General features: G+C 33.0%; 1 protein-coding gene across 1 annotated transcript; it reads right to left on the reverse strand.

The window, feature by feature from the left end:
* Positions 1-11,342: 11,342 nt before the first annotated feature.
* Positions 11,343-13,147, reverse strand: LOC111998688 (probable aspartyl protease At4g16563). Its single transcript, XM_024030778.2, has one exon. It carries the CDS (start codon positions 12,997-12,999, stop codon positions 11,707-11,709), a length of 1,293 nt encoding a protein of 430 aa, XP_023886546.2. The 5' UTR covers positions 13,000-13,147; the 3' UTR covers positions 11,343-11,706.
* Between the last annotated feature and the right edge of the window lie 1,705 nt (positions 13,148-14,852).

Here is a 14,852-nt window from a genome sequence, read left to right on the forward strand (position 1 = left end):
TCGGATTTTGTAATGTCTATACCAATTGCAGACTATGCATACTCAAAAGGAATTTTCTATTGGTTTTCTTTGTCCACCAAATGACCAAGAAGCAAATATAAATACTCCACTTTTTCAACTGCAATGGAAGCAAGCAAAAAAGACCAGAACACAGCTGATAAACCATTTCCATTCTCCTCTCCATCTCCCCCTGTTCCAAATATACCCGAATTCCTCGCTCAGTTCAGGATGGACAGCAACAATTTGAGCAATCTTCTTTCCAAAAGGTTAGTACCAAGTTCTTTGCTTTAGTTTTTTGGTTCTACATTTCTCTGTTTAGCCATGAATTCTAGTAGTGCAAAGACTTGAAGCTCCAAGGTTTAGAACTAATTTTTTAAAACAAACAAGGCGTTTTTAGCTCCTAAACCTACATGATCATTTTCCCTTTTTAATAAGGTTGGTTGCTTATTATGTGCCTTCAATTAATGTTCATTAAATTGTACTCAATGATAGATATGAAAATGAAAAGAGAAATTGGATGTGCCTCTTTTATTCTTTTTTCAAGAATTGGATTTGAGCTTCCACATTCAAGTTTGGCCTACAATCAGCAACCTAAACTTCATCTTCTCTGTTGTATTGTGTATGTGTGGGTGCGTTTTTAAGGCCTGGATTCAGTGTGTTGAACTACCTGCGGGCAACCCAACCAAGCTACAAGCCTGTAATACATGGTGCATAAACTATGATCATGATATTTTGAAGCAAATAAGCAGACAAATTGTAGTTTAATCTTACATATATTCTGGCTTTTAATTGGTTAGTGCCCTGATTTTTTTTCTTTTTCTCATTTCCTTCGAAGTATTTTTCTTTTTGGTTTTTTCTTCTTCTCCCCTGTTTTAAGTGTTAGGTTTGTAATTTTAAAAGTGAAAACTTTTGGAACTTTACATAAGATTCAAAGATTTTACCTTTGGATGTTAAGCCGGGATAAATTTTGAGAGTCGTGCCTGAGAATTAGAAATGGCTCTGTTTTCTTTTTCTTGTTATGTTTATTTTCTATTATAAAGATGTATTTAACTCCCAAAACTTTTTATATTGTCGATCCAAAACAAATATTATATTTTATCCCAGATTTGTATTAACTTATAAATTTTAATTTTTTATTTAAAAAATTAAAATTACTACATAGGAGAACACGTGTTTATTTAACTCTTGCACACATCTTTTAAAACCTTTTGCTAAAACATATTTGTTTATTTGTTAAAAGTTAGTTAATTAATCCCAATTTTTTAAGAAAATGGGATTTACTAAGCCAAGGTTTAGTTTAGATTTTTGGCACAATATTAAAAGATTTTATACACTAAGTAGCTAACATCTTTGAACATGGGATAAAGTTTTCACAATCTTTGTCCAACTTTAGTTAAAAATTCAAGCTATCTTCACCCTATTATATATATATATATATATATACACACACATATACACACACCAAAACATTTCACTATGATATAGTACATATGAAAATATGCCATGTTGTACACTTTTAGCAACCTAGCCCAAAAAAACAAACGGAAACAGATTTTCATTTAATTCTTATATTTGCACCCTTTAATAATATGTTACACATTATCTTTTTTAAAATCTGAGGCATTTTAATGTTTCTATGTCCAGATTTGAGCAAGAACTCCGTTTCTTCAAGCAATTTCTTGTTGTGTTCGGGTTTTCTTTTAGTTTTCTGCTTGCCCTCGTTGGATTGAGGTATCAAAACTCAGATGGTGCTCTATTCCATGAACATCGTGTGATCATGGTGCTATTAATAATAGATGTATGTGCCGGCACTATAGCATTGGCAATGGTGACACTACCAACTCTCCACAATAGTTCTCTCTTTCAATTTGAAATTGTGTGCCTTATTTCTGAAGTTTTTGCCTGTGACTTGCTTCTTTTGATCCTTGTCCCACCCTTTGGGGTGTTCATGTTCATTATATGTGCATTTGGTCTTCTATATATACTTTATGACACATACCCCAAAATTCTCAATTCCTGTCAAGAAATTCTTAAATCAATGAGGCAAGAACCTTCCCAAACACCCAATGAATCTCCGATGCTAACTCCCAACGAGGTAGAGATACAAGTGGCAGAAATGGCATAATGTTTAATAGCAGCTTGACCATAATTTCTCCTCTCTTAGACACACTGATTGGATGGAGATGGTGTTTTCAGTATGCACAAATATGGAGTATGGTGTTATTTCTTTTTTACTCAATCCTCAAAGCTAAATATTCATGAGATTTAGATAAAATTTGTAATGTATGTATCAATACAATATGAATTACCTTGGTTTGAATATATGACCAATTTTTTTTTTTTTTTTAATAATATATGACCAATAGTTTGAATATATGACCAATTTTTTTTTTTTTTTTTAATAATATATGACCAATTGGATCTGAGCCAATTTGTCTCTTTCATTGAGCAGATTTTGTATTTTCCTAATGTTTAAATTGCATAAGTTTATACTTTAAACGATCATGAATGCTAAAACATATTCTAAAGCAATTCAATTTCTAGTAATAAGTCTGCTGGCCCACAAAAAAGAAGAGATAATTGGGCTTCAGTTAAACAAATTAGTCAAGCTCTGAAAAAAGAAAAAAAAAAGAAAAAGAAAAAATAGTTAGCATTTAGTTTGGGCGATGCGGGATAAAGAATTCATATCTTGCCTATTTTAAGCAAAGTAGCCTTACGGGATTCAATGCAAAACAAGCCCAAAAAAATGTTAATTCAAAATTTCTAATGTCAAAGTTGGTTCAAAAGAAAGCATAAATAACCATAAAAGATTGAGATCAGTATTGCACCACATGCAATAGCCTCTATTTTTCTCTCAAAAAAATTTATCTATTCAGTTTTTAACTTTTGCTAACTTCTTCTTCTTCTTCTCTTTCTCTTTCTCTTTTCTTTTTTTGGGTAAAATTGAGACTGAAACGTGTTTCTTTAAACTCTCAATTTTAGCCATTAAAAGTTACTGTATGTTCAAGTACCGACTAGAAAAAGAGTTCTTACCAGTATACTTGGAAACCCATTTGCCTAACTTTCAAAAGCCAATGTATCAATAGCCTGCAGCAAACATAATTCTTGCCATAGGGATAATGCATGAATAAATAAATCAATGTAGTTGCTTAGTGATAATGCATGAATAAATAGTAATTAACAGGAACAACTTCTAGCTTCTTTGACAAGAGAGTTCAAAAATATTATACCTGTCCACTTGTATGAAATGTTACCATAAGTTGTGAAACTTGAAAATATGCTTTCTTTTTTGTTCCATAAAAATGATTCATGCAATTTATATGGAAATATTCAGTTTTATTATCTATGTAATCGTTTACATCTGAATCTATGTATACCTACTGGACAAAAATTGTTAAATTTTTCTTCTTTCTTTTTCATTTAACTGATATTCTCCCCCATAAGAACATAAGTATTTCACAAGTATTTGGTGGTGAGAGAAAGGGAATTTTCTTAGTCAAATGTGTGTTTAACTAGAGTTAAATTTTTTGAGTTAGGTTATTAATAAGATTTTAATTGAGGAAAAATGTTTTTTTAACCTAGATTTGTTTCTGATGGAAGAATTACACGCAGGTACCATGAGCCCAACCCGTCAGCTTTTGCTCTGGCTGACGGGTCCTCTATGACATGCTAGGCGCGAAGGAATGCATGCTAACTAGGTTAAAACAAAACCGACGGGCTGAAGTCCCCTAGGCTGCTGAACAAAGCATAAAGGCTGACGGTAACTTAGCTGAAGGGAAGTACAGGCTGACGGCTGAAAGGCTGACGGTTCCATAAAGAACATAACTTGGTCATCACGCATGGGTCTTAGGGAAATTACTTGTATTCCACGCCCAGTATCAGAGTCCTATAAGGAAAGGATTCCGCAATCTACACGCATAAGGATTCCTATAAGGAAAAGGCTTCTACTCCAAGGAAGAAAGGTCCACCCTCCACTACTATAAAAACCCCAATACCCTCATAAGCCGAGGTACGCATAATTAACCCCTCTCTAGCACTCTAGAGTTGAAAGAAGTTCTAACTTGACCTTCGGAGGGTATTTGGCCGGCACCACACCGGTGCCCTCTGCGAGGTCCTCTTCTTGTTTATTGTGCAGGTGTTGTCTTTGAGTGTACACGCGTCGTGCAACTCACTGGTGAGATTTTCGGCATCATCAGGTTAGATCATTTTTGCTAGGTTAGTGGATTTGATACACACATCTAGTTTGCTTATGCTACTGTATTAATTTTTTATCTTTACTATCCTTATTGTTATTTCTTTTTATTTTATCCATGTTCTACCCTCCCTTAGAGTTTCCCTCTATAATGTGGAGAAAAAGACAAATCTCTCATAACAAAATCGTGTTACTTGGAGTTTTTAGACACCCATGAAAATTCTTCCAGTTAGATACGTTGTTTCATTATGGTTTTTAAAAATAAATATGGAAGGAATGATTGATTAAATTGTTATAGATTATAAAATTAGAGGTTTAAAATGGTAAAATGAAAATGTCAGAGTTTAATTTGTCACGAGTGACAAAATTTTGGATTTTTTTTGTTGGTTGGATTTTTCCATATAAATATATACTAAATAAGAAGTTAAGATTTAAAACATTTTGACATAAAGAATAAATGAAACATACCAACTTCTTTTTTTTTTTTTTTTGAGAAAGAAAACATACCAACTTCAACAGTACAATGGAGGAACCCACTCTTCGCATTGAACCCATACTTTATTTTATTTTTATTGGGATAAAGTTTCTATTTCAATCTCTTTCTATATTTTTTTATTAAATATGAATTTTGACAAATCCACCGTAAGATTGTTTTTTCTTATTATATCTTTCATGCTTACAAAATTTCAAAAAGATAAAAGACTAATAATTTTGTGATCAATCAAATGTTTAAATTTTAAATTTTTGTAATTTTAAATTATACATAAAAAAACAAGTTTATTTATCGAATAGTAAATAACATCTTTTTTGAATGAAACTTGACATGCAAGTTAAGAACATAACGAGTGTGTAATTTAATTGTTAAATTATCAAAATATGTATTCATGTTAATTTTTTAATGAGAGCTTAAAAGGTTTAGAGAAATTTTATCAATTTGTAAGACGAATAGCAAATTTTCTTAAAAGACAAACCTATATGTACAACCTAAGCAAGAAGTTCAAAACATGGATGGGTTTCCTCCAACCAAATGGAGATGGGTTACAATTCTTAAACAAAATTGTCAATCCTACTCTTATATTCTGTTTGTTTCGATGGAAAACTTTCTATAAAGATAATTTTTCACATTTTTCGGCATTTGGTAGCATAAAAAAAAATTGGTCAATGAAAAACCTTAACAAAAGTGAGGTTTATTTTCTATAGGTTGTTTTCTAGAAAAAAATTTCGGAAAACAATCTCTCTCTCGTGCACTTCATCCTCCTATAAATAATTCTATTCTTTTGTGCACAGGAAACAAAAATTAATTTCACACTAGGTTGGTCATAGAGCAAAGCTTGTTCAGCAATGGCTGTAACGTCCTCGCTTCCATAGTAATCATAGCTGGCTTTGAACGGGTAACCTTTATCATCACTGGGTGGAAAATTTTGGGTGCAAAATAAACAATTGTACTTCGAAAAATTTGGGTTCCAATCTTCCAGAATTAGAAGATTCCTTTATAAGACTGTCACGCCACTCCTTAAAGAGCAACCAGAGGTTTGGCATGAAATTTGAAGTGAAGTAGGTTGTAGGGATTAAATCTGAAGGGAATTTTTCAGCTTTAGATGAACGCCAATAACCACCTTTGGTAACAGGACAAGATAATGAGGTATCTTTGAGTGGCTTAGCCATTGAACGGAATAGGCTGCAGATGGTGAAGTTGGCTTTGCTCTATGACCACCCAGGTAACATCTCTCTCTTTTTTGTGCGTGTCTATATATATATATATATATATAATTTTGTTGAGAATCAGCTTTTTATTTATATTGATTACATTAATTAGGTTTACACAATACACATGATATATATGTTTTATATTATCCAAATAACAAAAACTAATCTCAAGCTTATTTTCAAGGTCATTATCAAATACTAGAAAATGAGATAGTTTTCAAAAAAATATACTTTTAGAAAATGACCTATTTTTTAAAAAATGTTAATGCTGAAACAAACATAGCGGTTATTACAAAACAATTTATAGAGTTAAGAGTTCTCCTATTGTTGTTATTGCCATCGTGAGGTTCTAAAAAATTAAATCGCAAAATACGTTTGGATTGGGCTAAAGTTCATTTTAACGGCGTTAGATTATGTGCATGGGTCTCGATCAGACTTTGCGTGGGTGGGCTGGGCTAGTCTGATATCAGCCCATTATGAGTTGATATGGGCCTAAAGTTGAATCCCGAAACTAAAAACAAATATTGTACGCTACACTGCTTGGCCCAACTCTATCACATAAAAATCTTTCCACGATCCATTCAAATAGCAGGTAAACATATTTTTTGGATTTCAATTTCTATGTAATACCTTTTTTTCTTTTTCTTTTGTTTGTTGTTTTTTCCTCTTTTGAGTTTGGGTTTGTCCTATAACATGAGCAGTTTACTGTGAAACTCATAATGATTTTGATGACATAAGTTAATCGTCTGTTTGAAGACATGCTGATTACAGTTTTATAGTTATTTCTTTTCAATTTCGGGATAATTGCCTAATTGGGTAAAGGTAGATCATTTGAAAGGTGCACCAAACTTAACTAACTACAACGAAAAAACCAAATGGAGGATATTGTGGATGCTACAAAAGGATTATGTCGGTTTGAAATAGCTTATTTAGTTTTTGGCGGAGAGTGTGCTAAAAAATATACTCATACTTGGAAAAAATGAAATAAAAAAACGTGAAATTTTAAAAAGTTATATAAAAAAGCTAAAAATTAAAAACTGAGCTTATAAGTTGATGTTAAATAAACAATATATAAAGGACACTTAACAAAATAAGATAAAAAAAAATTAAAAATAGACACATGCGGAGGGGAAAAAAAAAATCAAATTATCATCAGGCAATTGAAAGTTGGAACTTGAAATTTATTAGGAAAATGGTTGAGAAAAGAGAATGCAACAACAATATTTCTAATTTTCTAACAAGGGTCTATTTGTTGGCACTTACATCAAAATAAAATTTTGAAGCCAAAAAGTGAAAACATCAAAACAAATTCTACTACTAGTATTAAATTTCTTAATTTTTGACATTTTGTGTAGAAATTACATTGAGTGAACACCTGCATGGACTATTACAAATGCTTAGTCTAGGATATTGTAGTTATTAAAATAGTTTAGACTATTTTGGTACCTTCATTATCTCTCTTTGACTTTAATTACTCAGTACAATTTTTTTTCTGGCTACTTTAGTAGCTTCATTGGAAGGCAAGCGATGAGCATAGACTGTATATCGGTTAACCAGTCCACATCCCGATCGACACATGCTTTGGCATGTAGCCACCAACAGACCAAGTTAGTTTCCAATTTCAAACATCATATCATGGATGATCCAAATGTTTTGGTTTATCATTTATATGACTCTAGAATTTGCTGACTAAATTTTGTGATATCTGTAATTTGTTGCATTGCCATTTAGTTAGTTGCTAATAGCAGAAGAATCAATGGAAAAGCACATTTGGGACGAAAAACACAAATGGTAACCTTAGGTTGTCAATTTTTGTCTACTAAAGATGCTTGAACAAGCTTGAAAGAGAAGAGAAAAGCAAAAGAGGGAAAAGGAAAAAGAAAAGAAGAAAGAAAGGAGAACCAAATCTTGTTATGTCTGGTTGATTACAGAGAGAAAAAAGAGGCACATGCCTTTTATTAGTATTTATTTTAATAAAAAAAAAAAAAGAGAATCCAAAAGGCAAGAGTTTTTTCTCATCCATGTTTCTAATTTTCTCTGCTTCTAGGTTAAGACTTCCTAGCAATGACAATATTGAGGGATACATATCAGAGTTCAACAAAATGAGATAATAAATAAACATCAATTGTCATATTTAAAAGTTATAAAAAGATGACAAGCACATCATTACTTAGAACTTAAAATCTTTCTCCAAGAACTTAAACTCAAAATTTGGGCTTAATTGGATGGTCTGTTAAAAAGCGTTAAAGCATATTGGTTAAGGTTGAGTTTTTTTATTGCAGCCGATCCATGCTTTTTTAGGAATAGCACAACATTAAGTTAAAGGGATACTCCTTTGATTATTGGCACGATAATGAATATGATTGATGAATTTCAACCGCCTAATAAATAAATGTTTGAATCTTTTTTGTTGATTTATGATACTTGTTTGTAAGCTATATAGAGTAAAATTCGTAATATCCTTGGCATCACTCTTGTTCATTTGATTTTCTACTTCCTAATCCAGTCAATTTCTCCTAAACCGAGTGCAATTGAGCACTCATTAAAATATTCCACCTTAAATATACGTGTATATATAGAGTGTGTTGACGGGTGCCCTTAAAACAATCATTAAAGACACAATATAAAATTCACACATTACATCTCTCAATAGAGACTAATCTATATTGTTCACAAACACAAAAATATTGACATGACTCAGATTTAGGTTAAAACATCTCTAAATTTCCAACAAGTTAAGAAATCATCACGTCAGTCATGGACATTTTTAAGTATTTAACAAAAGGCACGAGCACTATCAAAGAAGATCAGATACAAACCCACCAAATGCCACTCCAAGACCCACTATATATTGAAAAGTAAAACCACTTAGCACTCGCACCCTTTTTAGAGAGATTCCAAATGCCATATGAAAAACCCATTAAATTTTCAATTCACAACCATGTGCTCTGAGTCATTTCTTTTGTTCATATCCGAACATGGCATTATCACACACGTCCCTACAATCCTCCCCTCATAAATTAAACCCTCTTTTAAAGTTACATATTTTCTAATCAAATTTTCTTTTTCCGACTTGTGATTGAGGAAAAACATAATGTGGAAGACTGATTCTTGTGTTCGATTAGATTATTCTTCCTCACAAATGAGCGAGGTAATGAAACCTATCAAAAAGTGGTCTGCATGCTTCCTCTTCTTCAAATTGAAGTGGTCCTGATTATTATTATTAGGTTGTTTTCTTTTGTATTTATTTATTATTTTTTTTATGAGAGTTTTCTTTTGTATTTTATTTTAATGGTAGTCAATAGGATTCGGTTTCACCCATATTTATTACATGGTTATCTATCTCATATTGTTATATATACAGGACATTTCTATGTGTTTTTTTTTTTTTGAGAAGGACATTTCTATCTTTGTTGAAAGAAGACAAAACCCGTGGTGAAATAAGTTTATACATATGCCTTCATAATTGAGAATAAGAGACAAAACCGGTGGAATAAGTTTCTATGTATGCCTTCATAATTGAGATAAATAGATTGAATAAATCTAGGAAAATATTAACGAATGCTCTAAAAATATTGGCTTATGAATTATTTTTTAGAAACATTTTATGGAAAAATGATAAAATAATTAATTTTTATGTTAGTTTTTCATATTTTTCTTAAAAGTTGTGATAAAACTTTCCTAATATGATAGGGTACTCGTTAGTATGTCCCATAAATCTAATAAAGGTAAATAGTAAATACCAACATGGGATTACCCACATGTAGAAATTAGAAATAAGTATAATTAGACTTGACTATATGTAAAGGCAAGGCAGTTTGTCCCGTCATGCGGGGTGAAGCAGGAATGAGATAAAACAAAACCATGTGAGGCAAGATGAGTACACCTTTCTTTGGCCATGCCATGCCCCATTACCATCCCTAATCCTAATCTGTATGCTTTAGGGTATGGAAGGTTTTAAACTGGGGCTGCCAAAAGTAGCATATATATAGATTTGTTCACAGCTCTTGTTTTCAATTTACTTGTGAGTTTCCACAAATGCTTCAACGGTGGCCAATTGAAGTCTGAAGTAAGTTGTTTACACAGATTAAAATGTACTGCACCTATTTTAATTGCCTCACCTAATTCAAATTAAAAGCTTCACCTAAAGGCTAAAGGTAATGTTGCTCAAATCACCAAAAAAAAAAAAAAAGGTAATGTTGCTGTCGTGCGCATGTAAGCAAGATCTGCGACAATGGGGTTCTAATGAAATGCGTGCTCATTATATTGAGAGGAGTTGCCATTATTTCATGGTGCACCAAATCATTATTCTTGAATCTTGACAAACAAATCAATAACATCTAAATATCAATGTCTACTGGCTCAGATTTGTTCCTGTTTGGTTGAGTTTTTTTTTTTTTTAGGCAAGATGAGTACACCTTTCTTTGGCCATGCCATGCCCCATTACCATCCCTAATCCTAATCTGTATGCTTTAGGGTATGGAAGGTTTTAAACTGGGGCTGCCAAAAGTAGCATATATATAGATTTGTTCACAGCTCTTGTTTTCAATTTACTTGTGAGTTTCCACAAATGCTTCAACGGTGGCCAATTGAAGTCTGAAGTAAGTTGTTTACACAGATTAAAATGTACTGCACCTATTTTAATTGCCTCACCTAATTCAAATTAAAAGCTTCACCTAAAGGCTAAAGGTAATGTTGCTCAAATCACCAAAAAAAAAAAAAAAGGTAATGTTGCTGTCGTGCGCATGTAAGCAAGATCTGCGACAATGGGGTTCTAATGAAATGCGTGCTCATTATATTGAGAGGAGTTGCCATTATTTCATGGTGCACCAAATCATTATTCTTGAATCTTGACAAACAAATCAATAACATCTAAATATCAATGTCTACTGGCTCAGATTTGTTCCTGTTTGGTTGAGTTTTTTTTTTTTTTAAAGACAAATGTTAACAAGCATTTGTTTAGGTTAAAATAATGGGAGTTCCACTTAATAAAAAAATTTTAAATAAATGGAAGAAACGGTATAAAATTTACCTTAAAACCTATAAAGCTAACAAAATACTTACATAAAGCTGAGTAGATGACAAAAATTCTAACATAAAGTTGAGTATTAACGGGTACAATTTACAAATCAAATAAATAGATGAAATAAAAGTCATTCAAATGCATAGTAAAGTGGTTGAAAAAAAATGGAATTAAAAGTGACAAAAGGGTTCAGAAGCTTACCTACGAAGATAAAAAAGAAAAAGGAAGACACTGCAGCCAAAAAGTCATGCTTAGAAACAGGTCAGGAATAGAACACCCACAAAAATGCATGATGTTACAGTAGAAAGCAACATAAAAACAACACCATCAACAGCTACTGTAGATTAAGAAGTTAGAACATATAACGGCTAATAATTATAATTAGATCTTAATAGAAAATTTTGAAAATTCCACAAGACATCATTCAAAAAATGTCAACATCTTTTGATAAATTATTATGAAAAAGATATCAATGATATCATCATCCTAAAACATTACATTATTTTACCATCTGAACAATCATCATAAGAATATTAAATTAAAAAAAAAAAAAACACACACACACACACACACAGAGACAGAGAGTAAATTTGACTACAACCCCAATAAGCACTGTAAGCAAGAATGGCTTTACTGTCATCACCACCCAGCATTATCTTTGCCTCTCATTCCTCAGCAACCTTCACATGCATAACGTGCCCATACCCAATAATGAGCAATCCTTTTTGGCAGCATTATTTTCAACTAGTACCAACTTTTGCCTAGAATTTGAGTTTAGTACAGCTCACTTGTTACAACTTTGTTGCCTAAATCCAAATCTCTCATTTTCCAAATCATACTCCACATATAAATTCTGCTGCTGAAAATTCCCCAAAATTATAGCTGGACCGACTGTTAGTCCTGGACCAAATCCACTGTCTGTCACAATAGTCAAGCACACCACACTAGAATTACCAGCAAATGCAAAATAATTTACAACTGGCAATTCCAACTTTGCTCCTCCTTTGAAGTGAAAGGTTAAATCTGGAAATTTAACCTTCTCTAATTTTACCCCAGCGAGATTATAACAAGGCCCCAAGCCAGATTTTGCTTCCACGTCAGCAGCTCTAGGCAAATTACCCATTTGGGTCTTGAACGCCGTTACCACGGCGTCAAATACTGGCTTTTCCATGAAGGTATCGAGAAAAGCTGAGTTGTTGGACACTGGGTTTTTCCTAAACGGCGTGTAGCTTAGGCCACTGGTTTTGGAATCGGAACTAGACCCACTGTACAAAACGAGGTCACTGCTCTCCGACGTGTCGTCGAGGCTGCGAGAAATTAAGCAGTATGAGAATTTACTGAGACCCAATTGGGAAGGTAAAGATTCTGGGCTCCGACCAAACCCAGCAATGCCAGCAGGTTGTCGGGTCGAGAAAATGGAGCACCCAACGAGAAAATCAGTGAAAAGTTTCTTAGGAAAATTGAGGGTCTCGGAAAGTGACAGCCCAAGAGTTGAGCCTGAACCGTATTGAAGCAAATAAGGAGGGCAAGCTTGGGTACAGTTTTCTGAGTTAGTACAGTCTTGGCAACGAGACACAACATTTGGACCTGAAATCCAAGCACATTTGGGGTTTTTGCAGCCGATGATTTTGGAAGAAGATGATAGTTTTGGAATGAAAGATGGGATTTTTGATGGGTCTACGTTGGGGAAATTGCAATCGGTGCAGCGATATCGTGAGGTACAGGGAAACCAAACTAGGCTACTGCCAGTGTCTAAGAGAAAAGGAATGGTTTGTGGGGGTGTGCCAAAGCTGAGAGAGATTGAGTAGCCTCCATAGCTGTGAGGAAAGACTTTGGTTTTGGCAAGTGGGGATTTTGATTTTGGGTGTTTGAGGTGGTGAGCTCTGGTTAGAGAAGCAGAAGCTAGGGAATTGAGAGTCTTGATTGGATCTGAAGATGGGTGTTTTGTGAAGATGGGTGTGAGAGGAATGGTGAAGGTTGTGGGGTTGGGATTAGCTTTGGATGGTGATGAAGATGAAGCTAAGAGGGAAAGTGTTGAGATGAGAAAGATAAGAGAGAGCAGGAACGAAGCCGCCATTGATGGATTGGATTTGAGAGAGAGAGAGAGAGAGAGAGAGAGTGTGTGTGAGTGTGAGAGTGAAGAAAAGGGGTTTTAGGCTGTTTTGGATTTTGGGGTTGTGCTGTGTTGTTTATAGGAGTCTTAGGAGAGGAGGAAAAAGTCAAGAAAACAACGGTCGGCAAGAGAATCAAGTTCGATTAACCAAACATGCCATAACTTGTAGGTGAAGTGGTCTTTTTTTATTCTTTTATTTTCTCCTTTATTTATCTTTTACTTCACAAAAAAGTTCCTTTTCATATTTGAATTGTGGTTTCTTTTCTTTTCTTTATTGTTTTTATTTTTGGTGGAATAGCTGCATACGTGAGACTAGTGTAATAGAAATGTAGACTATGTCACCAATTCTCCTTTTCTTAGGTCCTTAATTCAAGCCCTTTCCCTACTAATGAAGCAATGGTGCTCTTATGGTTTACTAAAATAAGGTTTTGTCCGAAGACGGTTGAGGGCTGCTACTATCCCTTTCTAACCATTTTTTTCTTCTCTAAAAAAAATAAAAATAAAGAAAAAGGAAAAAGTTCTCTCTTTTGCAATTATATTTGATCAGTTATCACCTATCACCTTCCCTTACTAGTGCCAAAACATCTTGTTGTAAGTGATGTTTCTTTTCCTTTTTTTTTTTTTTTTTAAATTTTTTTTTATTTGTTTTGATTGTGGGGGCATTCTAGAATCACCTTTTGTTTAAAAATAATAATAAATTTTATGAATACAAAAAGAAACAAAAAGTAGAAGGACCCTACTCATTCCTAAGTCCTAACTTCATTTCTACTAACTTTTAGGAAATTCAAGGATGTTCCATCGTTAATCTCAACAAAAAAAGAAAAAAAAAAAAAGAAAAGGAAATTCAAGGATGGGAATATGATTCCATTCGTAGTACACTAAATATTAAATGCCCATTAGACTAGACTTTGGGTAAACAAATTGACTCTTTTGAACAAAATTAATACTAAAACTTTCAGACTTATTCAACAACAAACTAATATCTTCTATGATTGATGTAATTGTTTAATGAGGAGGAGGATTCTAATTTTTTCAAAGGGCTCAGCTCAACCCATTCAAAGCATCACCTTCCAAGATATTTCCTTGTATTGCATGTGAGAGTGCAAAAAGAGCTGTTATGACTTCCCCACACAAAGGAAAATCATCAGCTCAACCGATTCAAAGCATCACCTTCCAAGATATTTCCTTGTATTGCATGTGAGAGTGCAAAAACAGCTGTTATGACTTCCCCACATAAAGGAAAATCACCATATTCCTAATGTCCTTAAACATGAGTGATAAAGCCTAAATGACTCAAAGTCTAAGGGTGTGTTTGCGTGTAGATTATTCAACGTTTGTGTTTTTGGCTGGGTCTCACAACATTGTTCACGACCCAGCAAAAAACACAAAAAACGTGCATAACCATGTATTTTTGGGTCCCACGATACTATTCGTACATTTAAAAATTATTTTGTTATAGTATTTTCAATAATAAATTTTTAGTTTTCAGTAAAATAAGCGGTATCCAAACCGACCCTAAGTATAGATTCAGATTATTTTCAATCACAATATATATTCCCCATCCTTTGTTAATTCTTTGTAAACAAACAATGTAAATTTCGTTATTAATGTTACATTATTTATTACTTACTTTTAGTTGAATTGATTTTTTTGAAAATCTCATCGGATGTTGCATATTTTGTTTGTTTTAATATCATGTCAAATTTTATATCAATTGATTATTATTAGATGTTATTAATTTTACAATCATAAGCTCATGTTCTTTGTGTTTAAAAATATAAAATCTTGAAACATAAATATCTTATAAATAAAACTAA

This window comes from Quercus suber, unplaced genomic scaffold (genome assembly GCF_002906115.3).
Source record: "Quercus suber isolate HL8 unplaced genomic scaffold, Cork oak 2.0 scaffold_50, whole genome shotgun sequence".
NCBI classification, from domain to species: Eukaryota; Viridiplantae; Streptophyta; class Magnoliopsida; order Fagales; family Fagaceae; genus Quercus; species Quercus suber.

Bases quoted from the DNA above. Each gene is read 5' to 3' on its own strand.
- LOC111998688 (XM_024030778.2), bottom strand. From the start codon at position 12,999: ATGGCGGCTTCGTTCCTGCTCTCTCTTATCTTTCTCATCTCAACACTT.